General features: G+C 41.5%; 1 protein-coding gene across 1 annotated transcript in view; it reads right to left on the bottom strand.

Annotated features, from left to right (window-relative positions):
• LOC117517368 (ferroxidase HEPHL1) overlaps positions 1 to 13,735 on the bottom strand; it is a 136,195-nt gene that overhangs the window by 96,438 nt on the left and 26,022 nt on the right. Inside the window, exon 2 of the mRNA XM_034178362.1 lies at positions 12,172 to 12,416. Within this exon, the coding sequence (XP_034034253.1) occupies positions 12,172 to 12,416 (245 nt within the window). The remainder of the gene's footprint in view (positions 1 to 12,171; positions 12,417 to 13,735) is intronic.

Genomic DNA, 13,735 nt, shown 5'->3' with positions numbered 1-13,735 from the left:
ACGATTTATTTCCCCAGTGTAATCTTAACGTGCCTTAACTAAAGCACTCCCTCTGCTGAATCACCTCTAAATTATTTACACATTATTCACTTTGCGTGTTTTTAGGAATCCGCTAGCTTTGCGAAGCTACTAGCTCTTAGCCGATTTAGCATGGCGGCTTCTCCTGTCTCTCCCGCACTTTTCTGCTCTGGGTGTGAAATGTTTAGTTATTCCTCGGCCTCCTTTAGCAGTAATGGTACTTGTAATAAGTGTAGCTTATTCATAGCTTTGGAGGCCAGGCTGGGCGAATTGGAGACTCGGCTCCGCACCGTGGAAAATTCTACAGCTAGCCAGGCCCCTGTAGTCGGTGCGGACCAAGGTAGCTTAGCCGCCATTAGTTCCCCTCTGGCAGATCCCGAGCAGCCGGGAAAGCAGGCCGACTGGGTGACTGTGAGGAGGAAGCGTAGCCCTAAACAGAAGCCCCGTGTACACCGCCAACCCGTTCACATTTCTAACCGTTTTTCCCCACTCGGCGACACACCCGCCGAGGATCAAACTCTGGTTATTGGCGACTATGTTTTGAGAAATGTGAAGTTAGCGACACCAGCAACCATAGTCAATTGTCTTCTGGGGGCCAGAGCAGGCGACATTGAAGGAAATTTGAAACTGCTGGCTAAGGCTAAGCGTAAATTTGGTAAGATTGTAATTCACGTCGGCAGTAATGACACCCGGTTACGCCAATCGGAGGTCACTAAAATTAACATTGAATCGGTGTGTAACTTTGCAAAAACAATGTCGGACTCTGTAGTTTTCTCTGGGCCCCTCCCCAATCGGACCGGGAGTGACATGTTTAGCCGCATGTTCTCCTTGAATTGCTGGCTGTCTGAGTGGTGTCCAAAAAATGAGGTGGGCTTCATAGATAATTGGCAAAGCTTCTGGGGAAAACCTGGTCTTGTTAGGAGAGACGGCATCCATCCCACTTTGGATGGAGCAGCTCTCATTTCTAGAAATCTGGCCAATTTTCTTAAATCCTCCAAACCGTGACTATCCAGGGTTGGGACCAGGAAGCAGAGTTGTAGTCTTACACACCTCTCTGCAGCTTCTCTCCCCCTGCCATCCCCTCATTACCCCATCCCCGTAGAGACGGTGCCTGCTCCCAGACCACCAATAACCAGTAAAAATCTATTTAAGCATAAAAATTAAAAAAGAAAAAATAATATAGCACCTTCAACTGCACCACAGACTAAAACAGTTAAATGTGGTCTATTAAACATTAGGTCTCTCTCTTCTAAGTCCCTGTTGGTAAATGATATAATAATTGATCAACATATTGATTTATTCTGCCTTACAGAAACCTGGTTACAGCAGGATGAATATGTTAGTTTAAATGAGTCAACACCCCCGAGTCACACTAACTGTCAGAATGCTCGTAGCACGGGCCGAGGCGGAGGATTAGCAGCAATCTTCCATTCCAGCTTATTAATTAATCAAAAACCCAGACAGAGCTTTAATTCATTTGAAAGCTTGACTCTTAGTCTTGTCCATCCAAATTGGAAGTCCCAAAAACCAGTTTTATTTGTTATTATCTATCGTCCACCTGGTCGTTACTGTGAGTTTCTCTGTGAATTTTCAGACCTTTTGTCTGACTTAGTGCTTAGCTCAGATAAGATAATTATAGTGGGCGATTTTAACATCCACACAGATGCTGAGAATGACAGCCTCAACACTGCATTTAATCTATTATTAGACTCTATTGGCTTTGCTCAAAATGTAAACGAGTCCACCCACCACTTTAATCATATCTTAGATCTTGTTCTGACTTATGGTATGGAAATAGAAGACTTAACAGTATTCCCTGAAAACTCCCTTCTGTCTGATCATTTCTTAATAACATTTACATTTACTCTGATGGACTACCCAGCAGTGGGGAATAAGTTTCATTACACTAGAAGTCTTTCAGAAAGCGCTGTAACTAGGTTTAAGGATATGATTCCTTCTTTATGTTCTCTAATGCCATATACCAACACAGTGCAGAGTAGCTACCTAAACTCTGTAAGTGAGATAGAGTATCTCGTCAATAGTTTTACATCCTCATTGAAGACAACTTTGGATGCTGTAGCTCCTCTGAAAAAGAGAGCTTTAAATCAGAAGTGCCTGACTCCGTGGTATAACTCACAAACTCGCAGCTTAAAGCAGATAACCCGTAAGTTGGAGAGGAAATGGCGTCTCACTAATTTAGAAGATCTTCATTTAGCCTGGAAAAAGAGTCTGTTGCTCTATAAAAAAGCCCTCCGTAAAGCTAGGACATCTTTCTACTCATCACTAATTGAAGAAAATAAGAACAACCCCAGGTTTCTTTTCAGCACTGTAGCCAGGCTGACAAAGAGTCAGAGCTCTATTGAGCTGAGTAATCCATTAACTTTAACTAGTAATGACTTCATGACTTTCTTTGCTAACAAAATTTTAACTATTAGAGAAAAAATTACTCATAACCAACCCAAAGACGTATCGTTATCTTTGGCTGCTTTCAGTGATGCCGGTATTTGGTTAGACTCTTTCTCTCAGATTGTTCTGTCTGAGTTATTTTCATTAGTTACTTCATCCAAACCATCAACATGTCTATTAGACCCCATTCCTACCAGGCTGCTCAAGGAAGCCCTACCATTATTTAATGCTTCGATCTTAAATATTATCAATCTATCTTTGTTAGTTGGCTATGTACCACAGGCTTTTAAGGTGGCAGTAATTAAACCATTACTTAAAAAGCCATCACTTGACCCAGCTATCTTAGCTAATTATAGGCCAATCTCCAACCTTCCTTTTCTCTCAAAAATTCTTGAAAGGGTAGTTGTAAAACAGCTAACTGATCATCTGCAGAGGAATGATCTATTTGAAGAGTTTCAGTCATAGTTGATCATAGTACAGAAACAGCATTAGTGAAGGTTACAAATGATCTTCTTATGGCCTCAGACAGTGGACTCATCTCTGTGCTTGTTCTGTTAGACCTCAGTGCTGCTTTTGATACTGTTGACCATAAAATTTTATTACAGAGATTAGAGCATGCCATAGGTATTAAAGGCACTGCGCTGCGGTGGTTTGAATCATATTTGTCTAATAGATTACAATTTGTTCATGTAAATGGGGAATCTTCTTCACAGACTAAGGTTAATTATGGAGTTCCACAAGGTTCTGTGCTAGGACCAATTTTATTCACTTTATACATGCTTCCCTTAGGCAGTATTATTAGACGGTATTGCTTAAATTTTCATTGTTACGCAGATGATACCCAGCTTTATCTATCCATGAAGCCAGAGGACACACACCAATTAGCTAAACTGCAGGATTGTCTTACAGACATAAAGACATGGATGACCTCTAATTTCCTGCTTTTAAACTCAGATAAAACTGAAGTTATTGTACTTGGCCCCACAAATCTTAGAAACATGGTGTCTAACCAGATCCTTACTCTGGATGGCATTACCCTGACCTCTAGTAATACTGTGAGAAATCTTGGAGTCATTTTTGATCAGGATATGTCATTCAAAGCGCATATTAAACAAATATGTAGGACTGCTTTTTTGCATTTACGCAATATCTCTAAAATTAGAAAGGTCTTGTCTCACAGTGATGCTGAAAAACTAATTCATGCATTTATTTCCTCTAGGCTGGACTATTGTAATTCATTATTATCAGGTTGTCCTAAAAGTTCCCTGAAAAGCCTTCAGTTAATTCAAAATGCTGCAGCTAGAGTACTAACGGGGACTAGAAGGAGAGAGCATATCTCACCCATATTGGCCTCTCTTCATTGGCTTCCTGTTAATTCTAGAATAGAATTTAAAATTCTTCTTCTTACTTATAAGGATTTGAATAATCAGGTCCCATCTTATCTTAGGGACCTCATAGTACCATATCACCCCAATAGAGCGCTTCGCTCTCAGACTGCAGGCTTACTTGTAGTTCCTAGGGTTTGTAAGAGTAGAATGGGAGGCAGAGCCTTCAGCTTTCAGGCTCCTCTCCTGTGGAACCAGCTCCCAATTCAGATCAGGGAGACAGACACCCTCTCTACTTTTAAGATTAGGCTTAAAACTTTCCTTTTTGCTAAAGCTTATAGTTAGGGCTGGATCAGGTGACCCTGAACCATCCCTTAGTTATGCTGCTATAGACTTAGACTGCTGGGGGGTTCCCATGATGCACTGTTTCTTTCTCTTTTTGCTCTGTATGCACCACTCTGCATTTAATCATTAGTGATCGATCTCTGCTCCCCTCCACAGCATGTCTTTTTCCTGGTTCTCTCCCTCAGCCCCAACCAGTCCCAGCAGAAGACTGCCCCTCCCTGAGCCTGGTTCTGCTGGAGGTTTCTTCCTGTTAAAAGGGAGTTTTTCCTTCCCACTGTAGCCAAGTGCTTGCTCACAGGTGGTCGTTTTGACCGTTGGGGTTTTACATAATTATTGTATGGCCTTGCCTTGCAATATAAAGCGCCTTGGGGCAACTGTTTGTTGTGATTTGGCGCTATATAAAAAAAAAATTGATTGATTGATTGATCACTGAATATGACTTTCATCCAGTCATCCACAGTCCACGATTGCTTTTCTTTAGCCCATTGTAACATTGTTTTTTTCTGTTTAGGTGTTAATGATGGCTTTCATTTAGCTTTTCTGTATGTAAATCCCATTTCCTTTAGGTGCTTTCTTACAGTTCGGTCACAGATGTTGACTCCAGTTTCCTCCCATTCGTTCCTCATTTGTTTTGTTGTGCATTTTCGATTTTTGAGACATATTGCTTTAAGTTTTCTGTCTTGACGCTTTGATGTCTTCCTTGGTCTACCATTATGTTTGCCTTTAACAACCTTCCCTTGTTGTTTGTATTTGGTCCAGAGTTTAGACACAGCTGACTGTGAACAACCAACATCTTTTGCAACATTGCGTGATGATTTACCCTCTTTTAAGAGTTTGATAATTCTCTCCTTTGTTTCAATTGACATCTCTCGTGTTGGAGCCATGATTCATGTCAGTCCACTTGGTGCAACAGCTCTCCAAGGTGTGATCACTCCTTTTTAGATGCAGACTAACGAGCAGATCTGATTTGATGCAGGTGTTAGTTTTGGGGATGAAAATTTACAGGGTGATTCCATAATTTATTCCTCAAAATTGAGTGAGTCCATATTTTTTTCTCTCTGCTTGGTCTAAAAAAGTAACCATTACTGACTGCCACAATTTTTTTTCCTGATTTCTTATAGTGTTTCTTAAAGCCAGAAAGTTGCCATTTGAAATGACTTTAGTTTTGTGTCATGTCTGTGATCTGCTTTTTTTCTACAAAATTAAACAACTGAATGAACATCCTCCGAGGCCGGTGATTCCATAATTTTTGCCAGGGTTGTATAAACACATTAATAGCATGACTCTCTGTGACAAGACAAATGACCTTTGTACCCATTCATGACTTGACAAGCTTAAGCACAGAATTGCTTACTTCATCAAATCATGTGTCCTAAGCTACTGAGCCCCGCCCCTGAGTCTGTGTTTCTGGACTGTGTGTTCTGTGGTTCTGTCTCACTGAGTCCCACTCTGAAAGACCCAGAGCAGTATGCAGCTCCACAGCAGCAGGTCTGTGTGAGTATACATCTGACATACAGCAATTTGTTCCTGAATGATGTTTGTGCATTTTACACAAACCATATGTGGTCAATATCTGTTTTTGCAAGTTATTTTCTTCTCAAACATTGCTTCCCCTTTTGCCAGAAAAGTACCATACAATAAATCACATATGCTTGAATACTGCATCCAAATATTTAGACAATTTCAACTTACATTCATGGGTAATGACACCACAGTGTTGTAAAGGAATGTCAAAACAATCTATTTATCATGAATTCTATTAGCTGACTTTCTGGAAAACCATTTTTCCCAACAGAAGCAGACCAAAATAAAACACTGTGCCGCCAGTTAAACAACATGATGATGGAGTGGAGCAGAGAAGGATTTTCATAAAAAGAAGATATGAAAGTTCAGCTACAGTTTGGGGGAGTGGGAGTGGTAGCCTTTCCCAGCAGTCACTGAGTCATTAGTCATTCTTTACCAAAATAGTTTGTTAAAAAAGAAGAAAAATGCAATGGTGTACTTCACATAATAGTACCATATGTTAGACTGTATTTACCAAACTGTTTTATATATACAGTAGTGTTCAGAATAATAGTAGTGCTATGTGACTAAAAGATTAATCCACGTTTTGAGTATATGTCTTATTGTTACATGGGAAACAAGGTACCAGTAGATTCAGTAGATTCTCACAAATCCAATAAGACCAAGCATTCATGATATACACACTCTTAAGGCTATGAAATTGGGCTATTAGTAAAAAAAGGTAGAAAAGGGGGTGTTCACAATAATAGTAGCATCTGCTGTTGACGCTACAAACTCAAAACTATTATGTTCAAACTGCTTTTTTAGCAATCCTGTGAATCACTAAACCAGTATTTAGTTGTGTAACCACAGTTTTTCATGATTTCTTCACATCTGCGAGGCATTAATTTTGTTGGTTTGGAACCAAGATTTTGCTCATTTACTAGTGTGCTTGGGGTCATTGTCTTGTTCAAACACCCATTTCAAGGGCATGTCCTCTTCAGCATAAGGCAACATGACCTTTTCAAGTATTTTGACATATCCAAACTGATCCATGATACCTGGTATGCCACATATAGGCCCAACACCATAGTAGGAGAAACATGCCCATATCATGATGCTTGTACCACCATGCTTCACTGTCTTCACTGTGAACTGTGGCTTGAATTCAGAGTTTGGGGGTCGTCTCACAAACTGTCTGTGGCCCTTGGACCCAAAAAGAACAAATTTACTCTCATCAGTCCACAAAATATTCCTCCATTTCTCTTTAGGCCAGTTGATGTGTTCTTTGGCAAATTGTAACCTCTTCTGCACGTCTTTTATTTAACAGAGGGACTTTGAGGGGGATTCTTGCAAATAAATTAGCTTCACACAGGCGTCTTCTAACTGTCACAGCACTTACAGGTAACTCCAGACTGTCTTTGATCATCCTGGAACTGATCAATGGGTGAACCTTTGCCATTCTGGTTATTCTTCTATCCATTTTGATGGTTGTTTTCTGTTTTCTTCCACACGTCTCTGGGTTTTTTTTTTTGTCCATTTTAAAGCATTGGAGATCATTGTAGATGAACAGCCTATAATTTTTTGCACCTGCGTATACGTTTTCCCCTCTCCAATCAACTTTTTAATCAAACTACGCTGTTCTTCTGAACAATGTCTTGAACGTCCCATTTTCCTCAGGCTGTCAAAGAGAAAAGCATGTTCAACAGGTGCTGGCTTCATCCTTACATAGGGGACACCTGATTCACAAAATTCAAAATTCAAAAAATTCCACAAAATTGACAAACTCACTGACTGAATGCCACAGTACTATTATTGTGAACACCCCCTTTTCTACTTTTTTTTTACTAATAGCCCAATTTCATAGCCTTAAGAGTGTGCATATCATGAATGCTTGGTCTTGTTGGATTTGTGAGAATCTACTTAATCTGCTGGTACCTTGTTTCCCACGTATCAATAAGAAATATATTCAAAACTGGATTAATCTTTTTAGTCACATAGCACTACTATTATTCTGAACACTACTGTATATATATATATATATATATATATATATATATATATATATATATATATATATATATACGAGGGCTGTCAATAAAGTAACGGTCCTTTTTATTTTTTTCAAAAACTATATGGATTTCATTCATATGTTTTTACGTCAGACATGCTTGAACCCTCCTGCGCATGCGTGAGTTTTTCCACGCCTGTCGGTGACGTCATTCGCCTGTGAGCACTCCTTGTGGGAGGAGTCGTCCAGCCCCTCGTCGGGATTCCTTTGTCTGAGAAGTTGCTGAGAGACTGGCGCGTTGTTTGATCAAAATTTTTTCTAAACCTGTGAGACACATCGAAGTGGACACGGTTCGAAAAATTAAGCTGGTTTTCAGTGAAAATTTTAACAGCTGATGAGAGATTTTGAGGTGATTCTGTCGCTTTAAGGACTTCCCACAGTGCGAGATGTCGCTCAGCGCTCTCAGCCGCCGTCATCAGCCTGTTCAAGCTGAAAACCTCCACATTTCAGGCTCTATTGATCCAGGACGTCGTGAGAGAACAGAGAAGTTTCAGAAGAAGTCGGTTTCAGCATTTTATCTGGATATTCCACTGTTAAAGGAGATTTTTTTAATGAAAGACGTGCGGACGGGTCCGCGCGTCGGGACGCAGCCGACGCGGTGCGGCGGCACAGGAAAAACACCTCCGTGTTGATAACCATTTGTAAAATCCAGGCGGCTTTTGATGGCTTTCAGTGGAGTGAGTATATGAGAAATTGTTTAACAGGCAGGACATGTTCCAACTTGTCCTTAAGGCTTTCAACAGAGGTGTTTTTCCTGTGATGGAGCGTCGCGGCGGCTGCGAGCCGACGCGCGGACCCGTCCGCACGTCTTTCATTAAAAAAATCTCCTTTAACAGTGGAATATCCGGATAAAATGCTGAAACCGACTTCTTCTGAAACTTCTCTGTTCTCTCACAACGTCCTGGATCAATAGAGCCTGAAATGTGGAGGTTTTCAGCTTGAACAGGCTGATGACGCTGCCTGAGAGCGCTGTGCGACGTCTCGCACTGTGAAAAGTCCTTAAAGCGACAGAATCACCTCAAAATCTCTCATCAGCCGTTAAAATTTTCACTGAAAACCAGCTTAATTTTTCGAACCGTGTCCACTTCGATGTGTCTCACAGGTTTAGAAAAAATTTTGATCAAACAACGCGCCAGTCTCTCAGCAACTTCTCAGACAAAGGAATTCCGACGAGGGGCTGGACGACTCCTCCCACAAGGAGTGCTCACAGGCGAATGACGTCACCGACAGGCGTGGAAAAACTCACGCATGCGCACGAGGGTTCAAGCATGTCTGACGTAAAAACATATTAATGAAATCCATATAGTTTTTGAAAAAAATAAAAAGGACCGTAACTTTATTGACAGCCCTCGTATATATACACAAATATATACATGTAACATATATATGTATATATATACACGTCATTCGCCTGTGAGCAGGCTTTGAGTGAGTTTTTTTCATGGAAAAAGAAGCAGAGGGACGCGCCACCGTGCCGCTTATGGCGCGGCACAAAACCACCTCGGTGTTGGTCTCACAGGACGGCTTAAAGGTGGATTTCAGACGGCTGTCGGTTGCTTTTCAGTCGTGTGATTATCCGATTGTGATTGTGCATGAGCCGGACCTGCCCCAACATGTCCTGGAAGGCTTCATCACGGCGTTGCTTTGCGCCGAGCGGCTGCAGTGGAGCAACTTCTCTTTCCATGACAAAAACTCCTGTAACAGTGAAATGTGCCATTCATTTTTAAACTGGGCACTGTCTTGATCCGGTATGTCATCTGACTAGCACAGGAATTGTGAAAAGACGTGGACATCAGCACTTTTCCAGCACATTCCACCGTTACAGGAGTTTTTTTCATGGAAAGAAAAGCGGAGAGACGCGCCACGGAGCCGTTCATTACGCGGGACAAAACAGCTTTCAGGTGGATTTCAGACGGATTCCGGTTGCTTTCCAGTCGTGTGAATATCCGATTGTGATTGTGCATGAGCTGGACATGCCAGAACATGTCCCGTGAGGCTTCATCACGGCGTTGCTTTGCGCCGAGCGGCTGCACTGCGACGCGCGGAAATCCTCCGCACGTCTGTCTTAATGTGCCGGAAAAGTGCTGATGTCCACGTCTTTCACAATTCCTGTGCTAGTCAGATGACATACCGGATCAAGACAGCATCCAGTTTAAAAATGAACGGCACATTTCACTGTTACAGGAGTTTTTGTCATGGAAAGAGAAGCTGCTCCACCGCGCGTCGCGGTGCAGCCGCTCGGCGCAAAGCAACGCCGTGATGAAGCCTTCCAGGACATGTTGGGGCAGGTCCGGCTCATGCACAATCACAATCGGATAATCACACGACTGAAAAGCAACCGACAGCCGTCTGAAATCCACCTTTAAGCCGTCCTGTGAGACCAACACCGAGGTGGTTTTGTGCCGCGCCATGAGCGGCACGGTGGCGCATCCCTCCGCTTCTTTTTCCATGAAAAAAACTCCTGTAACGGTGGAATGTGCCGATAAAGTGCTGATGTCCACATCTTCTGCCTTTTTGTGAAAGTCAGACAAGGTCCCAGATCAACAAAGCTTTCACGTTGGAAATGATCTGGTTGTTCCAGTGGGGTGTCAGCCTGTTGATGGGGGCTGGGAGCGCACCACGCTCTCAGCAGTTGTGGGCCGCCCTTAAAGGGGCAGTAACACCCCATAATCTGTTTAATCCCCATAAAATCGTCCCTGAAAGCCATATTAATTTTTCGAACGGTGTCCACCTGGACGTCTCTCACAGTTTCTGGAAAAAAATTGATGCAGCAAAGCTCCAAATCATTCAGACATTTATTCGCAATAAAAAATAGACGAGAGGGGTGGACCACACCTCACTCCAAGCCTGCTCACAGGCGAATGACGCAACCGACAGGCATGAAAAAACTCACGCATGCGCACGAGGGTTCAAGCTTGTTTGATGCAATCACACGTGATTCAAAGCCATATGGTTTTTGAAAAAAATAATAAGGTCGAATACTTTTCTAACAGACCTCGTATATATATATATATATATATATATATATATATATATATATATATATATATATATATATATATATATATATATACATGAGGTCTGTCAATAAAGTAACAGTCCTTTTTATTTTTTTTCAAAAACTATATGGATTTCATTCATATGTTTTTACGTCAGACATGCTTGAACCCTTGTGCGCATGTGTGAGTTTTTCCACGCCTGTCGGTGACGTCATTCGCCTGTGAGCACGCCTTGGGAAGGAGTGGTCCCGCCCCCTCGTCGGATTTTCATTGTCTGGAAATGGCGGAATGAAAAGGACTTTTTTTCCATCATAATTTTTTCAGAAGGTGTTAGAGACTGGCACCTGGAAACCATTCGAAAAATTTATCTGGCTTTCGGTGAAAATTTTACGGGCTTCACAGAGAAGAAGGTCTGTTAGTACAGCTTTAAGGACCCCATTTAAGGACACTCGGCGCACCACGCTCCGAGCTGTGACGACGCGGCAGAAGCCACCGGACCATTTCTAAACAGATGGCTCTGTGGATACGAGACCGTCGTGTGCTCTTTCTCTGGTTATCACAAGAGCTGGACATCAGCCATTTTCCGGCAGATTTCACTTTTAACAAGAGATTTTGTCATGGAAAGCCGCGCGGAGGCTTCGCTCATTACGACCGATTCGCTTTGGAAGCGAGACAAAGGGACACCTCCGTTTCGGCGTGTCAGAGGACAAGTTTGGACATGTCTATCTCAGCTTTCAATGCTTACCAGTCCAGTAAGTATCAGTGAAATTGGCTTTCAATGCTTACCAGTCCAGTAAGTATCAGTGAAATTGTGGAGAGCTGGACATGTCCAAATTGACCTCGTATATGAAGGAAAAGTGTAATTCTATATTTTAATAGTGCCAAATATTGGATCTTATTTCCACAATTAAAGGAAATATCTGCTTGATAAGAAACAATTTAAAACTAAATTACTCAAAGGATTCATAAAATATTTGGAACAATGTCTGCAAATTGTTCAAACTTTTATCGATGGCCCTTTGCAAATTTGTTTCGGGACTTGTAAAAATGTACCACATCATGTAAATTTCTTTGACTTTGGTAAATGTGGTTTTTTACCTTTGTAGTTTTGTTTTCTAAATGTTAATTTGTTTTTACTTTCATAAGTTTGTTTTCTCAATATAAATTTAGTTTTACTTTTGTAATTTTGTTTTGAAAATGTTGTAGTTTATTTTACTTTTTTACTTTTGTAGATGTGTTTCTCAAATTGTAAAGTTTTACTTTTGTAAATTTGCTTACTAACATGGGTCAGCACTTTTACAGCTGCATAGCTACAATTGTTGCAATAACATGCATTTATTACCAGTACTACAGCAACTATTTAAAATATTAACTACTAATATTAACTATTAAAAATATTTGATTTTTAAATGGGTCTTATTCGTGGATCTCATTTAAGTGCAAAACTCTCCTAACAACAAGAAATCTGACCAATCTTTCACTGATTAATTAAATAAAACTGTACCCTCTGCATTCTTCTCATAGAAGACTCCGTGGGGATGCATGGAGTAGTTCCTGGAAGCAAAGTTCTTCAGATGGACCACAATAACATCATCAACTTCAGCCCGCAGTATGGGCCCCAGGAAGCCTAGCCAGGTAGGTTTGGGGACCAGGTGACTGTAAGTGGCATCTGTGTACTGTTGAAACATCGCCTTCTTATACACACTGCCTATGCGATGACTTCCTCGGCTCAGGAATATGGATGCATGTCTGAGACACAAATAGAAAAAAAACAAGAGTGAGACATACTGTGTAGAGAGGACATAGAAAGTGACACCAGGAATACTGCTGGATGAAGAAAAAAGAGGGTGAGGAAGAGGAGGACAGAGAAGATGAGCAACAGATCTTGAGTCAAATACAGGTCAATTCTTGCTGGCTTCATTCTTTAGATTCAACTTGGACATTGGAGGGGGTGATACATCCTCTGCTTGTGCACATAATACTATACTGTAAGAGTGTGATAGCCATTTTAAGATATAGAAGGAGTGGCATTAGGGTGACCAGTAAGTCCCACATTCATAATTGAACCATGTTGGGTGTAGATACAGGGCATCCAGAAACTATTTACAGCGCCTCACTTTTTCCACATTTTGTTATGTTACAGCCTTATTCCAAAGTGGATGAAATTCATTCCACTGATCACCCTTGAGATGCTTCGACAACTTAATTGGAGTCCACCTGGGTTAAATTCAGTTGATTGGACATGATTTGGAAAGGCACACACCTGTATACATATAAGGTCCCACAGTTGACACTGCATGTCAGAGAACAAACCAAGCATGGTGACCAAGAACCCAATGGTCACTCTGTCAGAGCTTCAGCATTCCTCTGTGCAGAGAAGAGAACCTTCAGGAAGAACATCTATCTCTGTAGCAATCCATCAATGAGACCTGTATGGTAGAGTGGCCAGACAGAAGCCAGTCCTTAGTAAAAGGCAAATGGCAGCCCACCTGGAGTTTGTCAAAAGGCACCTGAAGGACTCTCAGACCATGAGAAACAAAATTCTCTGGTCTGATGAGAAAAAGATTGAACTCTCTGGTGTAAATGGCAGGCATCATGTTTGGAGGAAACCAGGCACCATCCCTATAGTGAAGCATGGTGGTGGCAGCATCACACTGTGGGGATGTTTTTCAGTGGCAGGAACTGGGAGACTAGTCTAGATGAATGCAGCAATGACAGAGATATCCTGGATGAAAACCTGCTCCAGAGGACTCTTGACCTCAGACTGGGGTGATGGTTCATCTTTCAGCAGGACAATGACCCTAAGCATACAGCCAAGATATCAAAGGAAGTGGCTTCAGGAAACCTCTGTGAATGTCCTTGAATCACCTCCCAGCTGATCACCAGCCAGAGACTCACTGACAGCTCCAAATGACGGCTCAGTGCACACGATGTGTCACATTAAAAACACAGAGACCACAGCCAGGACAGGTATATTAATAAGTACTACAATAATTACATGCACAATTACATAAAAATAACTAAAAAATGATCACATAACACAGAAACAGAGAGTAACACATTGGTGT

This window comes from Thalassophryne amazonica, chromosome 9 (assembly GCF_902500255.1).
Source record: "Thalassophryne amazonica chromosome 9, fThaAma1.1, whole genome shotgun sequence".
NCBI classification, from domain to species: Eukaryota; Metazoa; Chordata; class Actinopteri; order Batrachoidiformes; family Batrachoididae; genus Thalassophryne; species Thalassophryne amazonica.
The sequence above is the reverse complement of the archived record's forward strand: the minus strand, read 5'-3'. Positions and strand labels throughout refer to the sequence as shown.